At 51.9% G+C, this 27,539-nt stretch overlaps 2 protein-coding genes across 4 annotated transcripts; one reads left to right on the forward strand and one right to left on the reverse strand.

Annotated features, from left to right (window-relative positions):
* Nucleotides 1–1,970: 1,970 nt before the first annotated feature.
* TLR9 (toll like receptor 9) lies at nucleotides 1,971–8,988 on the forward strand. Its single transcript, XM_014826617.3, has 2 exons — nucleotides 1,971–2,097; nucleotides 2,980–8,988. Exons 1-2 carry the CDS (start codon nucleotides 2,095–2,097, stop codon nucleotides 6,070–6,072), a joined length of 3,096 nt encoding a protein of 1,031 aa, XP_014682103.1. The 5' UTR covers nucleotides 1,971–2,094; the 3' UTR covers nucleotides 6,073–8,988.
* Nucleotides 8,989–11,906: 2,918 nt separating this feature from the next.
* On the reverse strand, nucleotides 11,907–25,941 carry ALAS1 (5'-aminolevulinate synthase 1). 3 transcript variants are annotated; one of them, XM_014826590.3, is made up of 12 exons: nucleotides 25,369–25,941; nucleotides 24,663–24,729; nucleotides 24,176–24,394; nucleotides 21,749–21,976; nucleotides 20,803–20,952; nucleotides 20,163–20,385; nucleotides 18,694–18,878; nucleotides 17,729–17,908; nucleotides 16,976–17,140; nucleotides 14,650–14,918; nucleotides 13,749–13,911; nucleotides 11,907–12,213 (listed from the first exon to the last, which is right to left on the reverse strand). In XM_014826590.3, exons 1-12 carry the CDS (start codon nucleotides 25,675–25,677, stop codon nucleotides 12,053–12,055), a joined length of 2,319 nt encoding a protein of 772 aa, XP_014682076.3. In that variant the 5' UTR covers nucleotides 25,678–25,941; the 3' UTR covers nucleotides 11,907–12,052. The 3 variants fall into 3 exon arrangements, with proteins under 3 accessions (XP_014682076.3, XP_070349095.1, XP_044610418.1); XM_070492994.1 differs by having other exon boundaries at nucleotides 24,663–24,950; nucleotides 25,369–25,511; XM_044754483.1 differs by lacking the exon at nucleotides 24,176–24,394 and having other exon boundaries at nucleotides 25,369–25,692.
* Nucleotides 25,942–27,539: the final 1,598 nt, after the last annotated feature.

Below are 27,539 nucleotides of genomic sequence, written 5' to 3' on the forward strand. Positions count from 1 at the left end.
TCGGCCTTGGGATTCAGCAGGGGCCAGAGCTTCAGTCTATGCCTCTGAGAGGGGGTGGAAGGCCCCTCCATCCCAGGTGTGCAGGGGTGGAGATGTGTAGAGCCGCTGACTGGGATTCAGCTGCTGAATGGACACTTTCCTTTCTCTTGGGAGCATGTCTTGGTCTGGGGCTCAGAGCAGTTTCCCATCCCTGGAGCCTTTCTCATGGGGCCTAGTAAAGCCTCTAGAATTGTAGGGAGGAGAGCTGGGACCCTGGCCAGGACCCAGAGAAGGAGACCTGTCCTTGTCCACCCCCACCCCCAACAAACACTGGTTCCCAGGTGGGCAGGAAGACAAGGCCATCATCCTCATGCTACCGAACACCTGGGCCTGTGAGCCAGCTGGATGCCTGGCAGCTTGGAGCCTGCTTGCCATGACAGTCACCCAGAGTTGGGCGTGGAGAAGCAGGGGTGGCAGATGTCCAGCCCTGCCTCCTCCCAGCAGAAGCCATATTTGTTCATTCATTCAGTCAGTCAGTCAGTCAACCATTGCTTAGAGACACTCTCTTTGTGCCTGCCCAAAGCTGAGTGCTAGAGACTCATTGATTCTATGTGCTGGGTGCTGTGCTAGGCTATGGGGATACAGACAAAATCCCTGCCCTCAGGAAGCTGACATTCCAGCAGGGGAATAAGACAATATGCAATAAACCATGAAAAATCAATGGTATGGTGTGTCAGCAGGTAAACATAGTTATGACAAAGGAAAACAGCAGGTAACGGGGCTCAGGAGTACCAGATCCTGGGTGGGAGGTTTATAAGAAAGTCAGGGAAGGCCTTATTGAGAGGGTGACATATGAGCAGAGACACAAAGGAAGCGATGGAGGGTATATGTGAGTATCTGGGAAAAGAACTTCCAGGCAGAAGGAAGAGTATATTCAAAGGCCCTGGGGCAAGAGAGTACATGGATGCGTTTAAGCCACAGCAAGGAGGGCGGTGTGACTAGGGACCCATCAGGGAGCCAGTGGAAGGGCAGACCCCATAGGACCTTGTTGGCCATTATATGGACTGTGGCTTTGACTCCCCAAAGGGCCATAAAGGGTTCTGAGCAGAGGAGGGTCTTCATGTGTCTTAGGGGCCAAATGTGAATATGCTGTGGGGCGTGAGAGCAGAGGCAAGGCAACTCGTGAGGAGGCAGCAACTGCTTTGGTCCAGGCTTGAGCCCAGGCTGGTGGGCGTGAAGGTGGTGTGCAATGGGCAGATTGTGGGCAGACTCCCAAGGTGGAGCCAACGGGCTTGCTGAGGGTCCCAGGTCACCCTGGGGTTTCAGGCCTGAGTAATCTGAGTCAAAATTGCCTGGGTCAGAAGGAGCGCGGGAAGAGCCTCGGAGGCCCGGCCGGCCCAGCCACAGGATTTGTGTTCTGACAGAGCACCAGGCACATGGGGAATGCAGAAGCTGAAGCCCTGCTCCTGGAGGAAGTGACATGCCGTGCTGGAGGCATCTGCAGCCTGGGTAAGGCCAATGCTGCCTCACCCCGGCTACCTCAGGCAACACAGAGCCCTGGGGATGGGGCCGCAGGGGCAGGAAGGTCAGGTGCAGGAGCCACTGGCCTGGAAGTGCTGCCTGGGGGCAGGGACTGAGGGGGCGTGGAAGATTCCTCCTAGGCTGGGAGGGTGTGGGTGTGGCTGTCAGCATGCCCACCCAGGTCTGGCACTGCCCCTAGTTCTAATCTCTCACTGACCTCAGACTGGGCTCTGGGACTTCACCCCTCCTTGGACTTCCCAGAGCCCAGGTGTGAGGCCCAGCAGGGATGTGGTGGACTGTTCGGCCAGGCCATGGGGGGGGGGGGGGGTTGGGGGGAGTGGAAAGAGGAAGGAGTGAAGGGGCTGTCTGCCATCTGACTATGCAAATGGCCTCTGACTCATTGTACCCCTCAACATCCCGGCTATGAGCAGGGTGGCGGCAAAGGAGGGGGCTCCTAGGTTATTGTGAAGTTCTCACTTCCTCTGTTCTCTGAGCTGTTGCCGCGTGAAGGGACTGCGAGCACAAAGCATCCTCCTCTGCAGCTGCTGCCCAGTGTGCCAGCTGGACCCTCTGGATCATCTCCCACTCCCTGTCATGGTAGGACGGCAGCCCTCAGCCCCCCCGGGAAGGGGACAGCCTGGGAAGTGGTGAGGAGAGAGGTGGGCTTGGCAGCTGCCGACAATAGTGAAAAGGGCAGTCACCCACATGGCCCTGAGGATACTGAACCCTGAAGACATCAGAGCAGAAGCCCTTCTCTGAACAGTGAGACCCAAACCCATTGTGTGCATGAGGAGGCTGAGGGCTAGGGCTGCGCTCAGTGTGGCGCTGGGGCTACAAGCAAGGTGGATGCCCAGGGCTGGGATCTGTCTGACCTTTTGCTACCCACCCCTTCTCTGATCTATTCTGATTCATGGCAGGGCGAGTGCTCAGGCTGGGTGAGGGGGAAAGAGCTGGGCAGTGCCCACCCTAGCAGCGGTCCTGGGAGGTAGCCAACCTGGACCCCAGCAGGAGACTCTCTCTCCACCTGGGTCTTGGCCAAAGGGAGAGGAAAGCTGGTGGAGGGCAAAGGGGGCTTTTCAGGGCGGCTGGAGGAACGGGAGCCATACGCCCCCTTGCTCAGAAGGAAAGAGAAATGGCCTCTGACGAAAGGAAGGGAAAGTGGGGGAGAGCCCACTGGGCCTGCTGACTGCTTGCCCCCTGTCCTTTGCAGCTGGGGTTTGGTTATGAGTGACAGCCCTAGATCATGAGGCTGGATTCCAGGTCTCAGAACCAGTTCTGAGTCCCAGTTCTGAGTCAAAGGCTGGACCCGAGCTCAGGTTCCCCACAAGCCTTAGGAGCTAGGCTGGGTGCTGGGCAGAGAGACAGGAACCTCCCTTCGGAGGGCTGGTTGGGGGTTGGGAGCCCTGTTGGAAGGCCCCATGAAGCGGGCTGGGGGGAGGTGGGGCTGGGCTACACTCTCACCCAATCTCCACCCAACAGGGCCCTTGCCATGGTGCCCTGCAGCCCCTGTCTCTCCTGGTGCAGGCGGCCATGCTGGCCGTGGCTCTGGCCCAAGGCACCCTGCCTCCCTTCCTGCCCTGTGAGCTCCAGCCCCACGGCCTGGTGAACTGCAACTGGCTGTTCCTGAAGTCCGTGCCCCACTTCTCGGCAGCAGCGCCCCGGGACAATGTCACCAGCCTTTCCTTGCTCTCCAACCGCATCCACCACCTCCATGACTCCGACTTTGCCCAACTGTCCAACCTGCAGAAACTCAACCTCAAATGGAACTGCCCGCCAGCCGGCCTCAGCCCCATGCATTTCCCCTGCCACATGACCATCGAGCCCAACACTTTCCTGGCTGTACCCACCCTGGAGGAGCTGAACCTGAGCTACAACGGCATCACGACTGTGCCTGCCCTGCCCAGCTCCCTCGTGTCCCTGATCCTGAGCCGCACCAACATCCTGCAGCTAGACCCAACCAGCCTCACGGGCCTGCATGCCCTGCGCTTCCTATACATGGATGGCAACTGCTACTACAAGAACCCCTGCGGGCGGGCCCTGGAGGTGGCCCCAGGCGCCCTCCTTGGCCTGGGCAACCTCACCCACCTGTCACTCAAGTACAACAACCTCACAACGGTGCCCCGCAGCCTGCCCCCTAGCCTGGAGTACCTGCTGTTGTCCTACAACCACATTGTCACCCTGGCACCTGAGGACCTGGCCAATCTGACTGCCCTGCGTGTGCTTGATGTGGGTGGAAACTGCCGCCGCTGTGACCATGCACGCAACCCCTGCGTGGAGTGCCCACATAAATTCCCCCAGCTGCACTCCGACACCTTCAGCCACCTAAGCCGCCTCGAAGGCCTCGTGTTGAAGGATAGTTCTCTCTACCAGCTGAACCCCAGATGGTTCCGTGGCCTGGGCAACCTCACAGTGCTCGACCTGAGTGAGAACTTCCTCTACGACTGCATCACCAAAACCAAGGCATTCCAGGGCCTGGCCCAGCTGCGAAGACTCAACTTGTCCTTCAATTACCATAAGAAGGTGTCCTTCGCCCACCTGACGCTGGCACCCTCCTTCGGGAGCCTGCTCTCCCTGCAGGAACTGGACATGCATGGCATCTTCTTCCGCTCACTCAGCCAGAAGACGCTTCAGCCACTGGCCCGCCTGCCCATGCTCCAGCGTCTGTATCTGCAGATGAACTTCATCAACCAGGCCCAGCTCGGCATCTTCAAGGACTTCCCCGGTCTGCGCTACGTAGACCTGTCAGACAACCGCATCAGTGGAGCTGTGGAGCCGGTGGCCACCACAGGGGAGGTGGATGGTGGGAAGAAGGTCTGGCTGACATCCAGGGACCTCACTCCAGGCCCACTGGACACCCCCAGCTCTGAGGACTTCATGCCAAGCTGCAAGAACCTCAGCTTCACCTTGGACCTGTCACGGAACAACCTGGTAACAGTCCAGCCAGAGATGTTTGCCCAGCTCTCGCGCCTCCAGTGCCTGCGCCTGAGCCACAACAGCATCTCGCAGGCGGTCAATGGCTCACAGTTCGTGCCACTGACCAGCCTGCAGGTGCTGGACTTGTCCCATAACAAACTGGACCTGTACCATGGGCGCTCGTTTACGGAGCTGCCGCGACTGGAGGCCCTGGACCTCAGCTACAACAGCCAGCCCTTCAGCATGCGGGGTGTGGGCCACAACCTCAGCTTTGTGGCCCAGCTGCCCACCCTGCGCTACCTCAGCCTGGCACACAACGGCATCCACAGCCGTGTGTCCCAGCAGCTCTGCAGCACCTCGCTGTGGGCCCTGGACTTCAGCGGCAATTCCCTGAGCCAGATGTGGGCTGAGGGAGACCTCTATCTCCGCTTCTTCCAAGGCCTGAGAAGCCTGATCCGGCTAGACCTGTCCCAGAATCGTCTGCATACCCTCCTGCCATGCACCCTGGGCAACCTCCCCAAGAGCTTGCAGCTGCTGCGTCTCCGTAACAATTACCTGGCCTTCTTCAATTGGAGCAGCCTGACCCTCCTGCCCAACCTGGAAACCCTGGACCTGGCAGGAAACCAGCTGAAGGCTCTGAGCAATGGCAGCCTGCCTTCTGGCACCCAGCTCCAGAGGCTGGACGTCAGCAGGAACAGCATCATCTTCGTGGTCCCTGGCTTCTTTGCTCTGGCCACGAGGCTGCGAGAGCTCAACCTCAGTGCCAACGCCCTCAGGACAGTGGAGCCCTCCTGGTTTGGTTTCCTAGCAGGCTCCCTTGAAGTCCTAGATGTGAGCGCCAACCCTCTGCACTGCGCCTGTGGGGCAGCCTTTGTGGACTTCCTGCTGCAGGTGCAGGCTGCCGTGCCTGGTCTGCCCAGCCGCGTCAAGTGTGGCAGTCCGGGCCAGCTCCAGGGCCGCAGCATCTTCGCACAAGACCTGCGCCTCTGCCTGGACGAGTCCCTCTCCTGGGACTGTTTTGGTCTCTCATTGCTGGTTGTGGCCCTGGGCCTGGCCATGCCTATGTTGCACCACCTCTGCGGCTGGGACCTCTGGTACTGCTTCCACCTGGGCCTGGCCTGGCTGCCCCGGCGGGGGTGGCAGCGGGGCGCGGATGCCCTGAGCTATGATGCCTTTGTGGTCTTCGACAAGGCACAGAGCGCAGTGGCCGACTGGGTGTACAATGAACTGCGGGTGCGGCTAGAGGAGCGCCGTGGGCGCCGGGCGCTCCGCCTGTGTCTGGAGGAGCGTGACTGGCTACCTGGCAAGACGCTGTTCGAAAACCTGTGGGCCTCAGTCTACAGCAGCCGCAAGATGCTGTTTGTGCTGGCCCACACGGACCAGGTCAGTGGCCTCTTGCGTGCCAGCTTCCTGCTGGCCCAGCAGCGTCTGCTGGAGGACCGCAAGGACGTTGTGGTGCTGGTAATCCTGCGTCCTGACGCCCGCCGCTCCCGTTACGTGCGGCTGCGCCAGCGCCTCTGCCGCCAGAGTGTCCTCTTCTGGCCCCACCAGCCTAGTGGCCAGTGCAGCTTCTGGGCCCAGCTAGGCATGGCCCTGACCAGGGACAACCGCCACTTCTATAACCAGAACTTCTGCCGGGGCCCGACGATGGCTGAGTAGCACAGAGTGACAACCTGGCATGTACAACCCCCAGCCCTGACCTTGCCTCTCTGCCTATGATGCCCAGTCTGCCTCACTCTGTGACGCCGCTGCTCTGCCTCTGCCACCCTCACCCCTGGCATACAGCAGGCACTCAATAAATGCCACTGGCAGGCCAAACAGCCAACCCTGAGCTCACTAGATGTATGGGTGGGGACGAAAAAGAGAGAATTCTCCAGGCCTCCCTAAAGTGAACAGGGGCTAGAGGTGATTTAGGGGAAATTACTGTGGACAGAAAGGGAAGGCTCACAGGATGCAGGTGTACAGGGGAGGGAAGCTGCTAAGGGCAGCTGTGTTCATGGGCATCTTTTCAGGGCAATCTGAAGAAGGTCACTGAATGCGGTCTTGGTCTTCCCAGAGAGCAGGCTGGGCCTCCTACCTGTTTCAAACCTTCCCCAAATGCCCTGGCCTGTCTATCCTGTCCCAGGCAGTGCCAGGCAGTCCTGCTTAGGCTGTCTCAGCACCCCTGCTGTATATTGGTCTCAGGATCTGCCTTCCTCACCTGCTGGACCGAAAATGCCTCGAGGGCGGAGGACCTGCAGGCCTGCTTCGTTTCTGGCCCCCCGCAAAGTCCTGAGAGGCAGCCGCCCTGGGTAATGTTCATTCCCAAGTGGATGGGGAAGGCTTTGCGCTGGGTTCGGAGGGGGCAATTGCGCCCCCTGGTGGCCACATCTGTGCTGTGCCCAGGAGGCTGGCCCGGGTTGGGGACAGGATGGCCTGTGGGTATATACCCACAGCAAGGAGCTGGGAGCCACAGAAGATTCTGGAATGAGCTCACAATCCATCCCTTTCTGTTTCCACCTACAGTGCATGCTAAGTCTCTCTGTTCTGACTTCAAAGGGACACGTAGGTGAGCCGTCACCTGGCTACAAAGATGGGGCCCCCTTCCCTGCTCCTGCCTCTCACAGCTGATTGCACTTACGTGGGACACATGCCACATCTGACCAGGATGGAGTATGTGTGTGTGTTTCTAGTTTTGATACCCAGTATAGATTTCGGGACACTGCTGGGAGCCCCGATGACCAGTGTCTGGAGACAGCTTGTTCAGAGTCTGCGCTCAGTGAGTGTGTGGGGAATCCTGGGTCATGTCAGTCCTGGAGCCCTTGAGGTACTTTGTCCTGGGCTGGCTGCCTCACCATCTCTGGAACCAAACCTGCCCTTTGAGGAGCAGAAGAGACGTGCAGTCTGACAGTTGGAGCTGGGGCCTGGGGTGGCAGGAGAGTGGAACCATCTTGCCTGGCCCCACCTGGTTTGGGGCCAGCTCACCCACTCAGGGCCTGTGGGGTGGAAAGTTGGAGCTGGCCACAGACTTGGCTAGTCTTGCAGCTTGATTGTGGGCAGGCCGGGGTGGGGGAAGGCTGCGAGCAGGGTCTGCTTTTGACCTTCCTCCAAATCACAGCTGGGAGAAAATTATAGGCCACCTTCCTCTTTCTGACTGGGGCACGGGGGCTCCTGTGGTGGGCTGGTGTCCCCTGTGATCTCCTTGCCTGAAATAAAGACAGAAAGTGGTCTCTGACCCACTGATCAGAAGCCCCACATGGACTCTGTCCTGTCCTGAGGGCCAATCCAGCTTCTGGAGGAGCAGGCTGAAGGATGGTGCTACGCACTTGCCTGTGCCTGGGGAGAAAAGAGAACAAGAACTGTCTTCACACAGGGTGGAGCCTTGGGGAAGGCCCCTTGTTGAGTGGCTCTGAGACTGTTCCGGCCACATCCAGGAGCAGGACTGGGAAGCAGAGAGCCGAATTTTGGATGTGGGAAGCACAGTTTGCCTGTCTCTCAGGACAGCTAAGGCCACCCTGGGGCAGTTCCCAGACACCCCACGCTCCATGCCACGTAGCCACCCACTTGCTCATGCTCACAGTCCTGATGTTTTGGGGGCTGCAGATTCAGAAGAAGAGCATTTCGCAGATGAAGCACCGGGACTGTGGGAGGAGGACTGTTGGGCTTGGCTTCAGTGAGTCTGGAGGTCTGTGGCACTTGGTTCGAACTGCAGGGAAAAGCTCTGCTGCCCGTCTGCGGGATCAGAAGGAGCAGAGCTCCACTACCCTGGGTCCCGCATGAGGCGGTAGGAGCTGGGCTCAGGGGGGCTGGTGGGAGGTGGCTCCCACTGCACCGTGGTCAGGAAGGGTGCTCGTGGTTGGCTCCAGGTTCTCTTCTCCACACTGCCACACATCCTTGACCATTAACACGGTCTACAACACTGCTCTGCAAGGCTGGGGAAGAGATGGGACTCAGATAGAGATGGGACTACCCGGGGTAACGACCAGCTCTGCTGTTGGGGTTATCTTGGGCAGGTGACCACCCCTTTGGAGCCTCAGTTTGCTCATCTGTAAATGGGGATGGCCAGATTACTCTGCAGGCTGTTATAAGAATTCATGGTAAAGTGTGTAAAGGCCTAAGAAACCCAGCAGATCCTCAGTCATAATGATTGGGTAAGGGGCTTGTGCTGAGAACAACCAGCTGATGTGGCTTCGATATTTTCTCTCTCCACCCTGAGGTTGATCCTCCCGAGCCAGGCACCCTGTCAAGAGCACTGAAGAGGGTTCAGAGGCAGACATGGTTCAATCAGAGTCGCTTGAAGCTGGAAACAGGACTGGGGCACCGGGGAAAGTCTGCAGACCCTGGTGTTGCCTCCTGTGCTTTTTGCTAATGGGGAGCAGTGAGTACTAGACAAGCAGAGGTCTGAGCACAAGACTTAGGAAAACATGATAAGAGGAAAACTTCAGTGTAAGGAAATTCTATCTGCTAAGATTTTAAACTGCATCTCACCCTTTTCCCTTTAGGACACTTTATTTAATGCCTTAGGCTTCTATTGTTGGAAAACTTCCATGACATCATACATTTTCACACGAGTTCCTATTAAAAGCCAAGCTTCTCATTTTTAAGCAAGCAGTTCACAAATCCCATCCACTTCCTGCGTCTCAGTCCATCATCCTTTGTTCTCATAACCCCAAGCAGCAGTGAGTGGGAAAGTGGAGCCAATGATCTTGCTGACCTTGCTGGCTCTGAGTCAACTGAGAAGGAAGGTGGGTCCTCCTGAGCACTCCCAGAGAAACATTACCCAAGCTGGAGGGAAAAAACATCAGGAGGAAAAGAGGTGGAGGGTGTTCCAGGCGTGGGAACATGAGGGACAATGGAAAAGTCCTGAAAACTCATGTGAGAGAACAGAGCTGGGAAAGCTGAGGGAGGCTTGTTTCCTGAGCAGAAAGAAACCGTGGCGTGGTTTCAAGGGAGCGTGACTTCCACCGTGCCCAGTAGCCTGGCTAGATGTGTGGTTTTATCTGATGGGACCAGGACTCAGCTGACCTCTCCAGCGTTGGTCCCGATAAGGGTGCATGTGCCCACTCCCAGGCTCTCTGGAAGGGGTGTCGGCACAAATCTGACCAGAGGGAAGGGAGCAGGGCACAGCTGCCCCTTCTAGAGCTAAGAGAGGGGAGCAAGGCCAAGAGGTTCTCTTTGTCCTCCTGCTGCATGGTTGTTCTTCAGCTTACCTATTCTTTCTGGTAAACTAGAGTTGGATGTTATCATTGGTCCCTGTTATGGGCTGAATGTTTCTGTCCCCCCAGAATTCGTATGTTGAAGCCCCAACCCCAGTGTGATGGCATTTGGAGGTGGACCTTTGGAAGGTAATTAGATTTAGGTTAGGTCATGAGGTGGGGCCCATATGATGGGATTAGTGGCTTATAAGAAGAGGAAGAAAGAAATGTCCCTCTCCGTGCAGGTACTGAGGAAAGATCATGTGAATTTGTAGCAAGAAGTCAGCTGTCTACAGGCCAGGAAGAGGGCCCTCACCAGGAACTGAATCAGCCAGCGCCTTGCTCTTGGACTTCCCAGCATCCAGGACTGTGAGAAACCAGTCTGCGGTGTTTCGTTATAGCAGCCTGAGCTCAGATAGTCTCCTTTCATTCATTCAACAGACGTTTATCTGCTCAGTGCCTGTGTGTGAGGTACTGTGCTGAGCACTGGGGATATAGAACTGAGGAGAAAGACAGGGTGAGTGATCGACAGGGGAAAAGGCATTGTGGGTGGTGACCGGCTTTGAAGGGCAGCAAGGTAGGAGGTCAAGTGATGGCAAGAACACAAAAGGGGATGCCTTGGCCTAGGGGCTTAGGGAAGGTCTCCTCAGGGATTCTTGTCCTGTGTGAAGAAAGGTAGCTTGCCAGGATCCAGGGTAGAAAAACCCAGGCAGAGAAACAATGGCTAACAAACTCCAAGGCCTGGAAGCTGGAGAGAACCTGGGTATTTGAGGCCCAGAAGTGTGCAGCAACAAATGAAACAGAGTCAACAAATGAGGGTGGGATGGGATCCCAATCCCAGGGAATGTCGTCAGCCCGCGTGAGAATTCTAGAATTTAATCTGAGCGCCAATGGAAGACCCAAGAAAGTTTTCTGCAGGGGAGGGACACGATCTGATTTATATTTTTAAAAGCTCTCTCAGGCTGCTGTGTGGGTCGAGGCTGGAGCAGATGCCAGGATGATGGTGGCATGATCGGGATGGTAGCAGTGGAGGTGACGGCAAGTAGCCTGGCCTGAGACGTATTTTATTAGAAGTAGAACTTACAAGACTTAATAGGCTCAAGGAGTTTCAAGACAGCTGACTTCCACGTGAGAGGCTGGAGTAACTGCGTAGTGATGGTTAAGATGAGGGAACAGCAGGTAGGGGAGGAGGGGGCAGAACCTAGGTGCCCTCTGGACCTGTGTGGTTCAAGGCGGTCAGTGATGTACGGTGGAATGGAAAACCCAGGGCTGGGAGAAGTCACGTGATGGGGAGAGGAAAGGGTTAGTGCAGTTAGAGAGGAACCTGGTGGGTGATCAATATTCAAAGAAGGATCCAGCCAAAAAGGCCAAGAAGGACCAGCTCATGAAGTAGGAGGAAAACAATCAGGAGAGGTTAGTGGCACGGAAGCTTAGAGGAGAAAGCTGTAAAAAGGCCAAAAACCACCACCTCAACCACCTCCACTGGGAGATCCAATGAAAGGAAAACAGAACCGGCCACTGGATTTGGCAAGAAAGCAGCAAGATACAGCAAGAAAAGAACAGCCTCCATGGGGAACAGGATGAAGGACTGAGTGCGTAGGGCTAAGCAGAAAGAGGCAGAAGAGAGGGATGTGGCAGAAGCTAGAAGGGAGTCTGCACTGAGGGAGAACTTGCTTTTCAGGATGGGTGACGGAGGCTTCTGCAGGCCAACAGGCAGAAATTCAGGACACAGAAGACAAGAGATGGTTGCAGGAATGTGCAAGAAGCAATGGGACCCAAAATACAAGTGAAAGGAGTCAGGGTGAGGAGCACCAACAGCTCCACTTTCCCTGGAGGGGACACAATCCAGGTGCAGATGGCTGGAGGACTTGGTGGGGACAGACAAGGCAGTTCCCTCCTGCCTGCTCGACTTTCACAGGGAAGTATGAGGTCAAGGCAGTAACTGAAAAGGGAAAGTGGGGGGTGGGGGTGGGGCACAGCTGTGGCGGGATTGCTGGGCAGGCTGACTGCCTGTTTAAGATCTGAGGTGAGAAATTTAAAGTGACACCTTGGTCACTTTATGAGTGCCACTGTGGTATGACTTCTTTCAGAACTGTTCAGTTGCTGAGGTGCGGCTGGGTCAGCCACTGGATGCAGCAGGCATTAAAGAGGTAGTTGGGTTCAGCAGAGGGGAGGTTCTGCCATTCCAGCAGGGTCTGAAGCCATTACCAGAGGACCGGTCTATTTTATACATTTTATACATCTCAACAACATAGACCAAATTTAAAGGGAGGAAGAAAAAGGATTTTTTGATTCAGTAGCCAATAACAGGAAGACCCATCACTTAAACAAAGAATTTATTTTCAGGACTAACATTTAACTGTGGATTGAAATTTAATATAATTTAATTCACATATAAAGACAACTCTGGACACTATCTGGCTATGATGTGGCCTGGGGTTAGGTGGACTGAGGCCACGACACACTCAGGCCTGAGCAGAGACCAACTTGCTCATGCCAGAGAAGTACGATTTCTCTCGTTCACTCATCACTTCAAAATGCAGTGGCCTCCTGCAGAAGTTGCACTCAGCTGAAGAATGTGGCTTGAGTTCCAGCCCGACTCGCTTCCATGTGGCCAGCAGATTCTCTGCGAGAAGAAACAGTTTTACAAAATTAAAGGGAGTATCTACCCAAGAGAAATGAAAATATATGCCCATGCACGGCGGCTGGCCCAGTGGTGTAGCAGTTGGGTTCCTGTGTTCCGCTTTGGTGGCCCAGGGTTTACCAGTTTGGATCCTGGGCGTGGACTGACACACTGCTTGTCAAGCCATGCTGTGGCAGGCGTCCCACATATAAAGTAGAGGAAGATGGGCACGGCTGTTAGCTCAGGGCCAGTCTTCCTCAGCAAAAAGAGGATTGGTGGAGGATGTTAGTTCAGGTGTAATCTTCCTCAAAAAATAAAAAGTTGAAAATATATGCCCATGTAAAACTTGAACACAAATGTTCATAGCAGCATTATTTTCATAATAATCAAAAAGTGGAAACAACCTATATGTCCATCAATTGATGGATAAACAAAGTGTGGTATATCCATACCAAGGAAGATTATTTGGTAATAAAAAGAAATAAAGCTCTGATTCATGTGACAGCAGGGATGAACCTTAAGAACACCGTGCTGTCAAAGAAGCCAGGCACAAAGGACCAGATATGGTATGCTTCCACATGAAATCCAAGTACAGCCAAGCCCACAGAGACAGAAAGTGGATCAGTGGTGGACAGGGACCGGGGAAGCGGTGATGAGGAGTGGCTGCTAACAGGTATGGGGTTTCTCTTTGGGGTGATGAAAATGTCCTAGAATCAGATAGTGCTGACGACTGCACAACATTAAGATGTCCTTAAAAACCAATGAATTGTATACTTTAAGAGGGTGGAATTTGTAGTATGTGAATTATCTTTCAATAAGGCTGTTATAAAAATAAATAAGGAGAAATCAAACCCAACTCTGGCTTTCTTTTACATGTCTTCAGGGAAGATGCTGTTCCAGCATCACTCCACTACGCCGAAACTGAGCATTCCTAGCAGAACAGCCCTAAAGCCTGTAAGGAGGGGAACCTCCTCAGGGGCTCAGGAAGGCAATGCACCTTTCAGGCAGAGGCAACCTGTGGCTAAAAGCAGCCCCTCAGTCTCTGCCTTCACGCGGGACACGGGGAATGGTGGACTGGGTTGCACAGAACTGTAAACAGTCTAAAATACTGAACAATTACTCCTATCAGAAGGGGTCAGGTGTGGGGCTGGTTGAGGACCACACAACGTCGGGGAATAGAGAGAAGTGCAAAGCCAAACTCTGGAGGGCCAGGGCAGAGTCAAGGCTTCAGAGGCCTTCTCTTCTCCTCTGCAACAGCCGTTACTGTGCATCCTTCAAGTCATCCCGACGAGGGGGCACTGGAAATGATGGGTGGATTAGCAGGCTTCCTCAGAGCTTCCAAAACGACTCTGCATCCTCCCAAAGTGAATCAAGCAACTTAATGTCTTTTACAGTTTTGTACCATCTGAGAGCATTCTTAATTACTTGGAAAAAGAAGAAACAAATCAGAATGCCTCTGAAGGGCTTCAATTATAAAGAATGCAAAGACAGCTTTATGTAACTCTCCAATGGGGCACCAGCAACTCTCTGGTACTCACCAAGGAAGTAGTTCATCATCTGCGGCGTGTGGTGAGGGGTGGGGGCAATCCGAAGGAGCTCCTCTCCCCGGGGCACCGTGGGGTAATTGATTGCTTGGACATAGATGTTATGTCTGCTCATGAGTTCATCACAGACTTCCGTGTTTTTAGCAGCATCTGCAACCTGCGTTAGATGGTAACAGAAGGCAAGGTCAGAACAGGATGGACTACCTGAGTGGGGACTCTAAGGAGCAGAGCGCCCATGAGGCTGAGGTCAGGCTCGAGCAGCAGATGCAAGCCCGGGGAGAGGTAAAGCACTGCCCACACACCTGCAACTTAAGGGGTCCGGTACTGTTCAGTACAGACCAGAGAACTGAAACCGTATTAGAAGTAAATTTCACATTGATCTCCCTCCCAGGCTTCCATGGGGAAAGCGGGTGGTTCTGTGACCCCAGCTCACATCAGCTGGTCCCCACACCCAGGGGTGTGTATAGCTGGGGATGAAGGCAGCTATGGTTATACAAGCTATATTAATTATACTAATTCAACTGTGACACCAACAAAGCTACTGTTTGTAGTGGGAAGGGCAAGACCTATTTCGAAATTAACTGAATACAAAGCCATATTTCAAAGCTAGCCAAGCTCAGCTTTCCAGAGCTTTCCAGATACAAGCTCTGTGTTTACCATTAAGGCCAGTGCTCTTGAGAAGGAACCTCTGTTACAGCCTGCTGGGTTCAAAGACTTCATTTCTCACTGGGAAGTCAGCCAAAGGTGGAAACACAGCAGAGGGGCACTGGCTACAGCCCATTGCCCCGGCAGTCACCCTGCCCCAGCCCAACTTCAGAAAGGCATGAACAAGAATATCTCACATCACATGTGAAGGCACAGCCCCCTGGAAGTCCAATCACAGACAGGTCATTACCCGGACAGGGATGATGTGACTGGGGCAGTGGACGACTGGGAGGCCGGCGTCCATCAGCATCTGCCTCATGAGCTTGACATTGCGCTGGTGCTGGCGGCGAAGCGCCCGGCCCTCGGCGCTCTTCAGGATCCGCACAGACTCCAGGGCTCCGGCCAGCAGCATGGGCGGCAGGGAGGTGGTGAAGATGAAGCCAGCCGCATAGGACCGTACAGTGTCGATCAGGGAACTCGTGCTGGCAATGTACCCTCCAACACAGCCAAAGGCTTTGCCTGGGAGGAGACAGCCTCATTTATTACAGCAACAGCCCCTAAATGTGCCCAGAAAGGTGCTGCAGAGCCTCAGAGCACTTACTTTTCTCTTTATTGTCCTAATTTGCCCTAAGACTGAATGAAGAAGAGGGATGGCCACCCATTTCTGGAAGAGAAAAAGCTGAGGAGGTATGAAAGGATCTTGCCCAAAGTCACATGGCCAAGCTGGTGTCTGACCAAGATCAAAATGAGGTCTCCAGGGGCCAGCCTGGTGGTGCAGCAGTTAAGTGCACACGTTCTGCTTCGACGGCCCGGGGTTCACCAGTTCGGATCCCGGGTGCAGACAAGGCACTGCTTGGCAAGCCAGGCTGTGGTAGGCATCCCACATATAAAATAGAGGAGGATAGGCATGGATGTTAGTTCAGGGCCAGTCTTCCTCAGGACAAAAAAAGAGAGGAAGAGTGGCAGCAGTTAGCTCAGGGCTAATCTTCCTCAAAAAAAAAAAAAGAGATCTCCAGACCAGGCCTGGCACAGAGTGACTGGTCCCAGTGTGCCTGAATATCAAGCTGCTGCCTCTCTTTCCACCCAGGCTAGCTGCTCTGCCACCAGGCAAGGTGCCACCTCGTGAGTTCTGTGCTGGGCATGCTCTCTGGGACAGGATGTGAGCTGTGGTGCTTGCATTGTCCTCTCACCATAAGCACTACTCTCGAGGCTGGAATGTAACCCAGCTAAGACATTAACTGTTTTGGTCTGACCGGTATTATTTCCTATTTAAGAAAACACAAAACTCTGACAAGTAGCATTTGCTAGATAAATATGAAAACTCAGAACCTGTTAGGGTTGATTTAGGGCCAGCCTCATGTTTCAATTCTCTGTAAGTCCCTTTGTATAATCTGTATCTCAGGTTTCAGGATTAACGACGCCAGAACAGTCCTCCTAGAGCTTAACATTATGTTCTGTCATTAACATTCTCGCTTGACGCCCATGCAGGGCTGGGCTGGTGTAAGTTCTCACAGTGGAAAATTCCTGTCTCCAGCCTTTTCCATCTCACAATGACCATACCTTCAAAGAGCCCACGTCACGAGCGCTCTTTAAAAGAAAAGGGCCGCTGGAATCAGGACACACGGACAAATGCCTTTCTCCTTGGGGGGTCCCGCCCAGTGAACCCCCAGGCTCTCCTGGTCTGCACGAGGTTCTCACGCCCCTCAACAGTGCTGAAGGACGCTCTTTCTTTCCTGCCTTTCCTTTACCATGTGCAGGCTGTAAACTGGCATTTTAAACTAACTGCTACATGGGTCTCCAACTGCCTAACTTTCGAAATCCTAAAATTTGTAAAATCTACATTTTCATCTCTTTAGAGTTCTCATGGGTAAAGAAAATGTCTATAGCAATTGTTTGCACACAATTCATTTATCTTCTCCACAAAAAGTGGGGCAGGTCCAATTGTTATCTCCATTATACTGATGAGGAAACTGAGGCACAGAGAGGTTAACTACCAATCCTAGGTCAGACAGGTTATGCGGACAGGATTTACACCAGCAGGCAGCATGGCCTCAGAGCTGGGCTCTATGAGACACTGCCTCTCCACTAGGAGGAACAGGGGAAATACGAAGTAGCCAGGGTGAACAGGAATGGTTCCCGTGTGGTAGGCACAGAGCTTAGTGCATCAGAACGCCTGGACCTGCAAGTCCTACCAACCGCTCTAGGACAAAAGCACTAGAATTCTTTTTTTTACTATAAGGGAACAATCTGAGCCCCTGAGTAAGGACTACTGCCATGGCATGTAGCTGGAGCCACAACTATGTTTGGAATGAGCTCAGATTGCAACAAATGGTACTTCTGCCATGCTAGGCTGTGAGATTTATTTTGATCTGGACCATGCCTCCATGACTCAAGGGACTCTGCTAAGCTGGGCCACCACTCACTGAGAAAATAAAAACACACCCAAAAAAGTGGCCCAGGCTTCATATGCTACCACACTGTCTCCTCCCTTCATCCCAGTTAGACCCATTGGTCCTTGGCCTTGTCAGGATAATGTAATTTTAATGTAGATTACACAACACGCAGCACATACATACCAAGTGTTCCAGAAATGATGTCCATTTTGGGCATAACTCCATCTCGATCGCCAATCCCTCCGCCTCGAGCTCCATATAGTCCCACTGCATGGACCTCATCCACGAAAGTGATTGCTCCAAACTCATGGGCCACATCGCACAGCTCTTCCAGTGGGCACACTGCCCCTGAGGAAAGACCACAGACTGCTCTGAAGAGCTTGCCATTTCAAAAATTTCTGTTTTGTTAAGAGTCAGAACAAAATAACTTACTTTTTAAGGTATCTTTTTTTTTTTGAGGAAGATTAGCCCTGAGCTAACATCTGCTCCAATCCTCCTCTCTTTGCTAAGGAAGACTGGCCCTGAGCTAACATCCGTGCCCATCTTCCTCTACTTTATATGTGGGATGCCTGCCACAGCATGGCCTGCCAAGCGGTGCCATGTCTGCACCCGGGATCCGAACCGGCGAACCCCGGGCTGCTGAGAAGCGGAATGTGCGCACTTAAGTGCTATGCCACTGGGCCAGCCCTAAGGTATCATTTTTAATATCGGGAAAACAATGAACTTTCCCCAGTTTCTAGGTTATCTTGGGGTCTCAGAGCCTACTAAAAGTCAGAGTAGAAAATGTACATTTACCCAAATTTACACAATGTCCATCAGTTACAATATCCTGGCAGAGAGTGAAAAGAAATTGCAAAAACAAAATAAACACACTTTTAAAAGGTTCATGCCTAGCCCTTCATTTAAGGTTTCAGACTGGCCTCTGTTTAGACTTACCATCCATTGAGTGAACAGTTTCAAATGCAACAATCTTGGGGACCGAGGGGTCAGACCTCTGCAGCAGCTCTCTGAGGTGGCTGACATCATTGTGGCGGAAGATGTACTTTGGCACACGGCTATTCCGAATCCCCTGGATCATGGAGGCATGGTTCCCAGAATCGGAGTAAATCTCACAGCCTAACACGACAAAAATGCTATTTATTCCCATCTGCACCAAAGACAAATTATTTCCTAGACAGTCGAAAACTCAGACTTTGCCCTAAAAATGCTGCTTCTGCCCAGTAGAAAAACGATACTATGTGCCAGTTTTTTCCTGGCAAACAACTAACCAATGCTTCTCTTTTGAGAAGACTCACAGGTGTAGAATAACCTTGTGGCAGGCAATTAATCAGCTTTTAAATCTGGCTGCCTCACTCCAAACTCAATCAAAAGACAATTACAAATGACTGAAGATTTCTCCAAAGGATTTTCTTAGAATACAAAGCACGCTGAAGCAACTGGCTTAAGGAAAAGCCCTCCAAATCTGATGCTTCATGGGTATCGCATCTACAGGGACTTACGATGTGCAGTCAGCACTTCCTGCTCAATTCAAGAACAACTGCTCCCAGATACTATCATTGCTCTTTTTTTTTTTAAAGATTTTATTTTTTTCCTTTTTCTCCCCAAAGCCCCCCCCCCCGGTACATAGTTGCATATTTTTACTTGTGGGTCCTTCTAGTTGTGGCATGTGGGTTGCCACCTCAACATGGCTTGGCGAGTGGTGCCATGTCCGTGCCCAGGATCTGAATGGCGAAACCCCGGGCCGCTGAAGTGGAGCGCGGGAACTTAAGCACTTGGCCACGGGGCCAGCCCCTATCATTGCTCTTAATTGAGTGTTTTTGGTGAGCCTTCTTTGTTACCAATATTCCTGTTATTACTGAGAAACTCAAAACCTCTAAGACACCTACCACAGGCTTCCTTACCTGGCATCATCTTGGCCAGAGTGAAGAGGGTCGAGTCGTTGGCCACAAAGCATGAGGAAAACAGGAGTGCTGCATCTTTCCCATGGAGGTCCGCCAGCTCCTGCTCCAGATCCACGTGGAACTTACTAGTCCCAGAGATATTTCTAGTACCACCTGCTCCAGCACCATGTTGTTTTAAGGTGTCCCTTTAAAAAACAAAAAAAAAGGCAGGTAGAAAATAAATCTCATGGTTCTGAAGACTGTGAATCATTCCTCTCTCCAGGATCTAGGAGACTAAAACTGATGTTGATCTAGCAACTCTCTCACCATGAAACCTGGAGCCAGAAGTTTCACCAACTTCATCTTTAGACTAGGTAGGAGAAGGTCTCAAAACTAGGGTGATGATCTCTCCGGAGATTATCAAGAACAAGTGTTCATTTAACAGTCACTACATATTAGCTGAGTTAATTTACTAAGGCTTCTTTTCTCTGATAAACATTACTTTCTCCAATAACACGGTAACTGTCTCTAGAGGGACATCTTGGATGGTGGTTACCTAAACCTAAACCAGTCTACAAAACCAGTCACATGTCACGATGTATCTATCACTAAACTTCAGATGGGGCTCTTTTTGGCAAGCCTCCTGGGAGTCTGGCAAGCACCTCTCCTCTCAAGCGTCCCTAGCCATGGCAAACCTACTAAAGGACATGAATGATGTCTTTTTCATGTAGTTTTTCTCCGGTGCTACTAGATTCGTATTTTTCCATCTGCAGCCATAAGCAAGGACATCTCTGTGCAAGACTGCTTGGTGTTAAAGGCACACTCACTTGTGTAGTGGTAGGAAGTGAACTGACACACAGTCAACAAGCCCATAAATTTGAACCCTCACATTCAAAAGGGCTCCACCAACTACTTGCACATTAGAAACTCTTTAAACTTAATCTATAGATTCTTTTTTTTTTTGCTGAGGAAGATTAGCCCTAAGCTGACATCTGCTGCCAATCTTCCTCTTTTTTGCTGAGGAAGACTGGCCCTGAGCTAACACCCATGTCCATCTTCCTCTACTTTATATGTGGGATGTCTGCCACAGCATGGCTTGACAACCGGTGTGTAGGTCTGCACCTGGGATCCAAACCGGTGAACTCTGGGCCACCGAAGCAGAACTTGCAAACTTAATCAGGGCACCACCAGGCCAGCCCTCTTCCTCTATTTTGTATGAGGGTCACTGCCACAGCATGGCTGACAAGTGGTATAGGTCCATGCCCAGGATCTGAATCCACGAACCTGGGCCGCTGAAGTGGAGCACACTGAACTTAACCACTATGCCATGGGGCTGGCCCCTGTAGATATTTCTAAAAGCTAAGAATAGTATTTTTCTATGGTACATTTTCAGCTGATGAATATTCCCCCTATAAAAGATCCAATCCCTGTTAATCATCAATGTCTTGCCAAATAATGTTAGTGGTATCTGAAAGCTAAGGGCTACTTACATGACTGCCCCACACACCCGTGGGTGGCGACTCATTCCTAGGTAGTCATTGCTACACCAGACCGACACCTGCTTTTTGGTGATGAGAGAGTCTGAATAGTCATCTGCCATGGGGAAGATGTGCGCCCTCCGGTTCACAGTTTTAAAAACTCGATAGGTATGGTCATTTTTTTTCTCATCAATTTTCTTCTCAAAGAAACGATCATACTGAAAAGTGGAAACAGCTACAAACAAAACAAAAATCAGTACCATCTGATGGTTAAAAAGCAGATCTGGGCTTTGGCAAAAGACCTGGGTTCCAACCCCAGCTCAGTCACTTAGTAGCAGGGAGATTCTGGGCAAGTTAAGGAAGTACTTATCTGGACAAGTTACCTGATGTCCCCATGTTGAGACTGTACGTCTCAAATGAGACCGTGTGAGTCAAGTATTTAGCATGGCGCCCAGTGTGTAGATGGCAGGTATTAAAAACAAGAAGGCAGGCTACCAACAGGATTTGTATTCACTATGGCCAAGAGCACCTACTTGCATCAAGCAAGGGACGTGGTTTTTAATCCACAATTCACCATGCAATTTTATGCTTCAATCTGATGCATATTTAAGTTCTAAACTCTATCCTGCATCAGGTAAACAATGAGACTTACATTTTGGCAAGTTATCTTGAAGAAGATGGGACACTCTTTCTGGTCTCTGCTTTTGCATGATATCCTGGAAGTTCTTTAGCAATCCACTTGGCTCCCCTCCATCAGTCTTCATGCTAATCACACTGGGGTTCGCCGAGGTTTGAGCAACCTCTGTAATAAAAGTAACAAGAGGCAAAGGGGACCAACATTCTGTTGTGAGTTCACGCTACCTTCCAGACAGATTGTCAAACATGGCTTATTGCCCAGTTCACAAGAAGCCAAACACAACCAAAGCTAGTTATAACTGAGCGTCTGAAGCTTCCCTCCTTCCCTCTTAGTTCCAGCAATGGCCAACAGCTGGTGCTATTTTGTTTTCAGAGCTACCAGTAAGCTTTAATGAACCTTAAAGACCAAAGCTTTCTAGCTGGTTGGCACTCTTTCACTACCCCACCCCACCCCTGGACCCTAATATCAATTTTCTTCACAGAAAACAATTCCAGTCATATGGATCATTGCTGCTGGTGAGGTTTTTGGGGGCTCTTGGGGGCCCGCACAGATACAGCCACTACTGGAATGAAGGTTGCCACTCACTGACCATCAGTAAGACACAAAGCTTGGGAATCCTAAGGCCATCACTTACTGCGGTAACACTGTTTTTTACCTTTTATCCCACCCAATGGCGGCAAAGAAACAAAGGGCAGTTGGTGACAGCTTACGCCTTCAGGTATTTTCAGAAATGAAGCAGCTACAATAAAAGCTGGTCACAGCCCACACACACACCAAAAAGAAAGTCCCACATTTTGCAATACAAAATGACTGTCTATCTTGATGACCTACTCCCTTGGCCCTAAAAAAGTAAAGTGTTTAAGCAATACCACCCTAATAACAGCTCATACATAAATCTGAGGGTCCAAAAGAGCTAAAGGGCCCTCTTCACTCTCCCTAACAGCTCCTGTCATCTGTTTACCTTTCCTCACGGCGTGCATTTCCTGCACATCCTCCTGAAGCTCTAGGCTAGCTTTGCGGAAGACACTGCTGCCCCTCTGGCTCATCTGGGCGGCCAGGAAAGGGCATTTGCTCGCAGTGCCCTGGCTCATAGTAAGGGAGGGGTGTTCAGACGGAAGCTGTGTGCCATCTGGAGTCTGCTGGGATCCATCAGGAGCCTGCTGAGTCTCTGCTTTGGCAGTTTTGTCCTCTGGGGGAAACAGAAAAGCTGAAGCATCAGATCTGGTCGCACAGTGCACAAGAAAACCACCTGTGTTTTTCTCTTATTGCCACAAAGACAAACTGTACATACTTACTCTACTCCACAATCCAGACACAAGTTTATTTTTATTAGGTTCTGCTAATTTAACCGTTTTCTCATCTGCCTCACTGGAAACAATGTTCTTGTGAAGAGTTAACTGGCACAGTCCAGCAACCTCGTAAATCCCTAATATTTCTCACTTATAAATCCAAAAAGTAGTATCTTCTAGTTTCAGACAGCCAGAGTTCTTGAGTTAGATTATTTCCAGTAAATCTACTCCAACTACACTTAGCATATTTCACAAGTGGACACACTCTCAAAAGTAACTGGAAGTGTTAATATGATTTTTCTCTGCTGATATTTTCTAAACAGATTCTTAAGAAAGAAGCTTACTGTTGCTTAACATACAAACTATTGGTTTTCTTCCTAACAAAAGAAATTAGGCTAGGGGTTGGCCCAGTGGTGCAGTGTTTAAGTTCACACGTTCCGCTTCTCGGCGGCCCAGGGTGCACTGGTTCGGATCCCGGGTGCAGAAATGGCACCGCTTGGCAAGCCATGCTGTGGTAGGCGTCCCACGTATAAAGTAGAGGAAGATGGGCACAGATGTTAGCTCAGGGCCAGCCTTCCTCAGCACAAAGAGGAGGACTGGTGGCAGATGTTAGCTCAGGGCTAATCTTCCTCAAAAAAAAAAAAAAAGTCTCCAAAGCTAGTAAGTACTTTGTGACTATCATTCGTGATGGTTGCATGGTGGTCTATCAAGCGGACAAGTGATATTTACTCAACTGTTCCTCTACCACTAGGGACAGAATGGTAAAAGAGGAATTGATCGTTCAGTAAAAAAAGTACCTAACTCCTGAACAATGGTAAAGAGGAAAAGAAATTGTGCAAAGGATTAAATCCTTTCTATTTAAAGAAAAAAAAATTCCTTTCTTACAAATCCACATCCAGAGAACACATCCAACAGAGCCTGTAAGGTAAATTATTCTCTAGGATTAAACAGAATCTGAAAAGCCTCATCCTCTCCTGGCAGAGCCAGACCAAAACTAAATCCAACTGTGATCTCTTTATTGAAAACAAAATTTAAGGGACCGGCCCAGTGGCAAAGCAGTTAAGTTCGCATGTTCCACTTCGGCGGCCCGGGGTTCGCCAGTTTGGATCCTGGGTGCGGACATGGCACCACTTGGCAAACCCATGCTGTGGTAGGCGTCCCACGTATAAAGTAGACGAAGATGGGCATGGATGTTAGCTCAGGGCCAGGCTTCCTCAGCAAAAAGAGGAAGATTGGCAGCAGTTAGCTTAGGGCTAATCTTCCTCAAAAAAAAAAAAAAACCTCTAAGAAACAAAAAACAAAATTTAAAAATTCATATATGGAATAAAGATACATGTTAAAAAATCACTACTTTAACAAATTCTATATGATTCCACTTAAGTGAGGTTCCTAGAGTAGTCAAATTCCCAGCGATGGAAAGTAGAATGGTATTCGCCAGGGGCGGGCGGAGGGGATGGGGCGCTAGTGTTTAAAGGGCACAGAGTTCCCGTTGGGGATGATGAAAAGAGCTCTGGAGACTGGATGGTGGTAATGGTTGCACAACAATATGAATGTACTTAATACCACGGAACTGTACACTAAAAAATGGTTGAAATGGTTTTATGTTATATGCATTTTATGACAATAAAAAAAAATTTTAAAAAGAAAAAAAATCACAGCTTTAAAACCCAAAGGCTTCCACTCAATTTTGCTGTGAACCTAAAACTGCTCTAAAAATAAAGTCTATTAATTAAAAAACAAACAAGCAATAAAACAAAGGACCAAATAGTTAACGAAGAAAAAGACGGAATGGAACACTCCAACTTTATGTGAATGAGGCACTGATGAACACTAAAAAGTCTGAGACTGACATGCAATCCAGAAACCTCTGTGGAACGCTGGCCACTGTTTCACCTTTAAAGATAGGAAAACTAAAAGTGCCCACCTTGTGGGGTCAGGATGACAATTACATGAGATAATCCATGCAAAGAGCTGAGCCTGGCACAGAGTAAGCCCCTGGGTTATCGAGACCCTCATCATCACTGGGGACTAGAACTGCTTCTAGTCTAGTAACGAATGCCAGCAGTGCCAGCCCCAACTTCACTGCTGACAACACTTACTCTCACTGGCCGGAGGGGTTTCTGTGACCTGCTGGCAGCACAGACTTGAAGTGGACACGGCCCGAGGGGCTGGTTTGGCCCCAACTTCCATCATCTTAGGACAGTTTTGGGCATAGAAGAACAGAGATTTGCCTGCCTTCTGCAAAAAGGCCTGAGGCACGCGGGATAAGAACGGGCAGCGGCGAACGACAGTCTCCATGTCCGGGAGGTACCCTGATCCTGTAGACAGACGAGTGACATCAACGCTTGTGAACAATAAGGTAAATACCACTGCAAGGTCACTGGGTTCAGGTGTCACCTGCAATTTATAGCGGGGGTACCCTGGGATACTAACAGGTCTCACTCAGAAGGGTCTAAGGGCAGCACTGATGTGGGACTCAACTAAGGAGTTGGAACTACACTCAACCCAGGTCACCAACTTCTTCATTCCCCAACTCTATACAAAAGCACCTGCAAAGCAACTTTACCAAATTAAGTAAATACTTACGATTAATAGCCAAGGGGGTGGGACAATGAGGGACAAGTCGGGAACAGGTTTGGGAGGTCCAAAGTTCCTTGAGGAAGAGACACAGCGCAGATAAGACACCTTGGCACACACCCAGGTGAAGAAATGAGGCTAGGGAAGAAGCCACTGGCAATCATGCAAGCAGAGAGGACTCTTAGGGATCCTGACCTTCTCCTGGTCCCCACATCCCCAAACCCGAGGCAGGCATCCAGTCGGGCCCTGGGTCCCTGAGGCAAGGACCCCGAGGTCATGTCCCCACAGCTTGGTGAACTGGGCATAACCGAGAAAGAAGAGGGGCATAAAGAAGGGCAGGGGTAAGAGGCGAAGCGCCGCTGGGACTAACTGGGGAGGGGTAGGGGCTATAAAATCGAGGGTTGTCGGAAGGTGGTGATCCTGGGCAGGGGAGGTCAGAAGTTATCGGGGGGTCGAGGGCTCGAGAGTAACGGGAGGGGTATGAGGAGGGAATTCTAAAGCGGCAAGTTAAATGGGGAATGTCAGGAGGGGGCCGAGTGGGGGAAACTGAGGCGGCCAATTAGGCAAAAGGTCTGGGAGATGGACGTTGACCCCCAAGGCGGCGGTGCCCGGAGCGGTGGGGGATGGGGTCCCAACGGCCAGGGAGCGGGGCACGGGCTGGCAGGACACGCGGGGGCTTCCCTGGCCGGCGCCGCAGCGGAGCGCGGGCCCTCACCTGCGAAGGGGACTGCGGAGGCGGCGACCGGCAGCCAAGCCGAAGACTCGAATCAAACCGATGCCCTTGTCCTCGAGAAGCCTCAGGCCGTGAGCGCAGTCGTCCTAATATACAGCGGGAGGGAGCGCTGCGCATGCGCTGTGGGCTCGGGCTGCCTCCGCGCAAGCGCGCCGCCTCGCGCTCACGGAGTCGGAAGGGCGGGGCCGGGAGGCTCCCCAAACTTGGGCTCTTTGGGCCGGCTGGAGCCGCGGCTTTCCGGGCTCGCCTGTCGGGAGGAGGAGGGGCAAGGCTGTGGACCGACGACTTCATCCTGCGCCCCCTGGCCGCTTGCCTACTAACTGCCCTGTGCTTCAGAACCCTACGCCCCCATTGTGGGGCATAAAAAGGGCAGTCAGAAGTGCCGCTAGGGCTAAGTGGGGGGTTAACAGGGCTGTAAAAACGGATGCTGTGGCCATAGAGGAGGGAAGGGAAGCAAGGGTTCTAGACCAGGGTTTTAAGCAGGATCCTCCCTGCCCGGAGCTTACTTTCACAACTGCGATGGGGCTTCCCAGAGGAAGTGGGGCTGGATTGCCCAAGAGTGGAGTGATCCTGGGGATGATTTACAGGGGCCTGGAATGGGGGACCTTGGAGAGAGGAGGAGGAGCAGAAGTGGTATGAGACCCAGCTGTGGCGCTTTCTGGTACTGGATGATGCAGAGAAGGTAGGGAAGGAAAAGGACTGGCTGGAACCAACCCACACCACTCCACAGCTCTGAGGACCTGGGGGTGGGGAGGGTGGAAGCACAGGGCCTGACACACAGTTAGGGTTTGACACATATTAGTTATTATTTTTATTTTCCATTGTGGACTGTCCGAAGTCCCTTGCTGGCCATCCTGGGCACCAGCTGAGTGGCTCAGGATTCCATCCCAAAGTTCAGAGTTGGGATGTGCCTCCTTTGAGTCTCCCCCAGACCACACCTGCAGAGTAGAGCTTGGCAATCCCCTCTCAGGAACGCCAGCCTGGCCTCCTTCCTCCACACCCTTCCCAGCTTAACTTAGGCTGGGTTGGGCTGGGCCTGTGCCAGGCTCAGAGCTGCCCTCCTCCACTCTTGGGGAAAGGGCCATTCAGATTGCTTCTTCCTCAGCTGGGCATTAATAGGGGACAAAGTCCAGAGTGCTGGTGACCAAGGCGCATCCAAGTCCTTCCCAGTTCTCTCTCTGAGTCTCCAGCCAGCTGCAAGGCAGGTGAGGTGAGTCTCCACCCGCAGAGGAGGCACCTGGGTGCAGAGTGGCCCTGGGACTAGTCCACGGGCCCAGGATGAGGGTTTTGGCATGGGAGTCCAAAGCCCAGCTCTGCCCCATCCTGCTGAGGGGCCCTGGGCAGTGCCCATCAACCAGAGAGGAGGCAAGAGAAAAAGTCAACACTTGGACTCATTCCCTAATGCAGCTAGAAGTGGAAATGGGTAAAGAAGGTGTTGAGTGCTTTGCCAATCTCTGGGCCTCACTTTCCTTATCTGGGCAATGGGATCCTAATCCCTGTTCTGCTTGCCTCACAGGGCTGTTTGAGTGATCAGAGGCAAAGCAGAGGCAGAAAGAACTGGACACTGGAGCTGGACTTGGGTTCTAACCCCAGCCCTGAATTGTACTTGGTCTTGAGCAGGCTGCGACCTCTCTGAGGCTAGATTTCCTCCTTGTGAAGCTCTCCCAGCCCTGCCACTTGTGGTTGGCTGGAGGGTCACGTGAAGTCATGGATTTCAGAGGCTTATTGTTTAAACCAAGTCTCCAGGCCTCTGGGAGTTTCCTGTTTAATAGAGGGAAAGGTTGGGAAACACAAAAGGTTGGGACCCACATGGAAAGTGAAATAGAATGTTGTAAACAATTCCAGGTGGAGGAGGAGGCTATTACTCCAAGAGGCACTAAGGAGGGGGATCCCAACCACCAGGGAAGCTTCCAGAAGAGAGATGCTGGCTGGAAGGGTGGTTCTACGTGGGAATGGGAGACTGGTGGGTGCAGCCTTGAGAGGGAAAGGCCCAGGTCTGTCGTGTGGGGCAGTGTGAGTCAGTCTGAATAGCTGGGCTGCAGGGGTGTGGCTAAGAGTGGGGCCAGGAAGTTAGACCAGAAAGGCCATAAAAGAGCCACAGAGCTTGCCAGTGTCAGGGCTCAGAGAACCACCACTCAGGCGCTGTCAAAATG

This window comes from Equus asinus, chromosome 21 (assembly GCF_041296235.1).
Source record: "Equus asinus isolate D_3611 breed Donkey chromosome 21, EquAss-T2T_v2, whole genome shotgun sequence".
NCBI classification, from domain to species: Eukaryota; Metazoa; Chordata; class Mammalia; order Perissodactyla; family Equidae; genus Equus; species Equus asinus.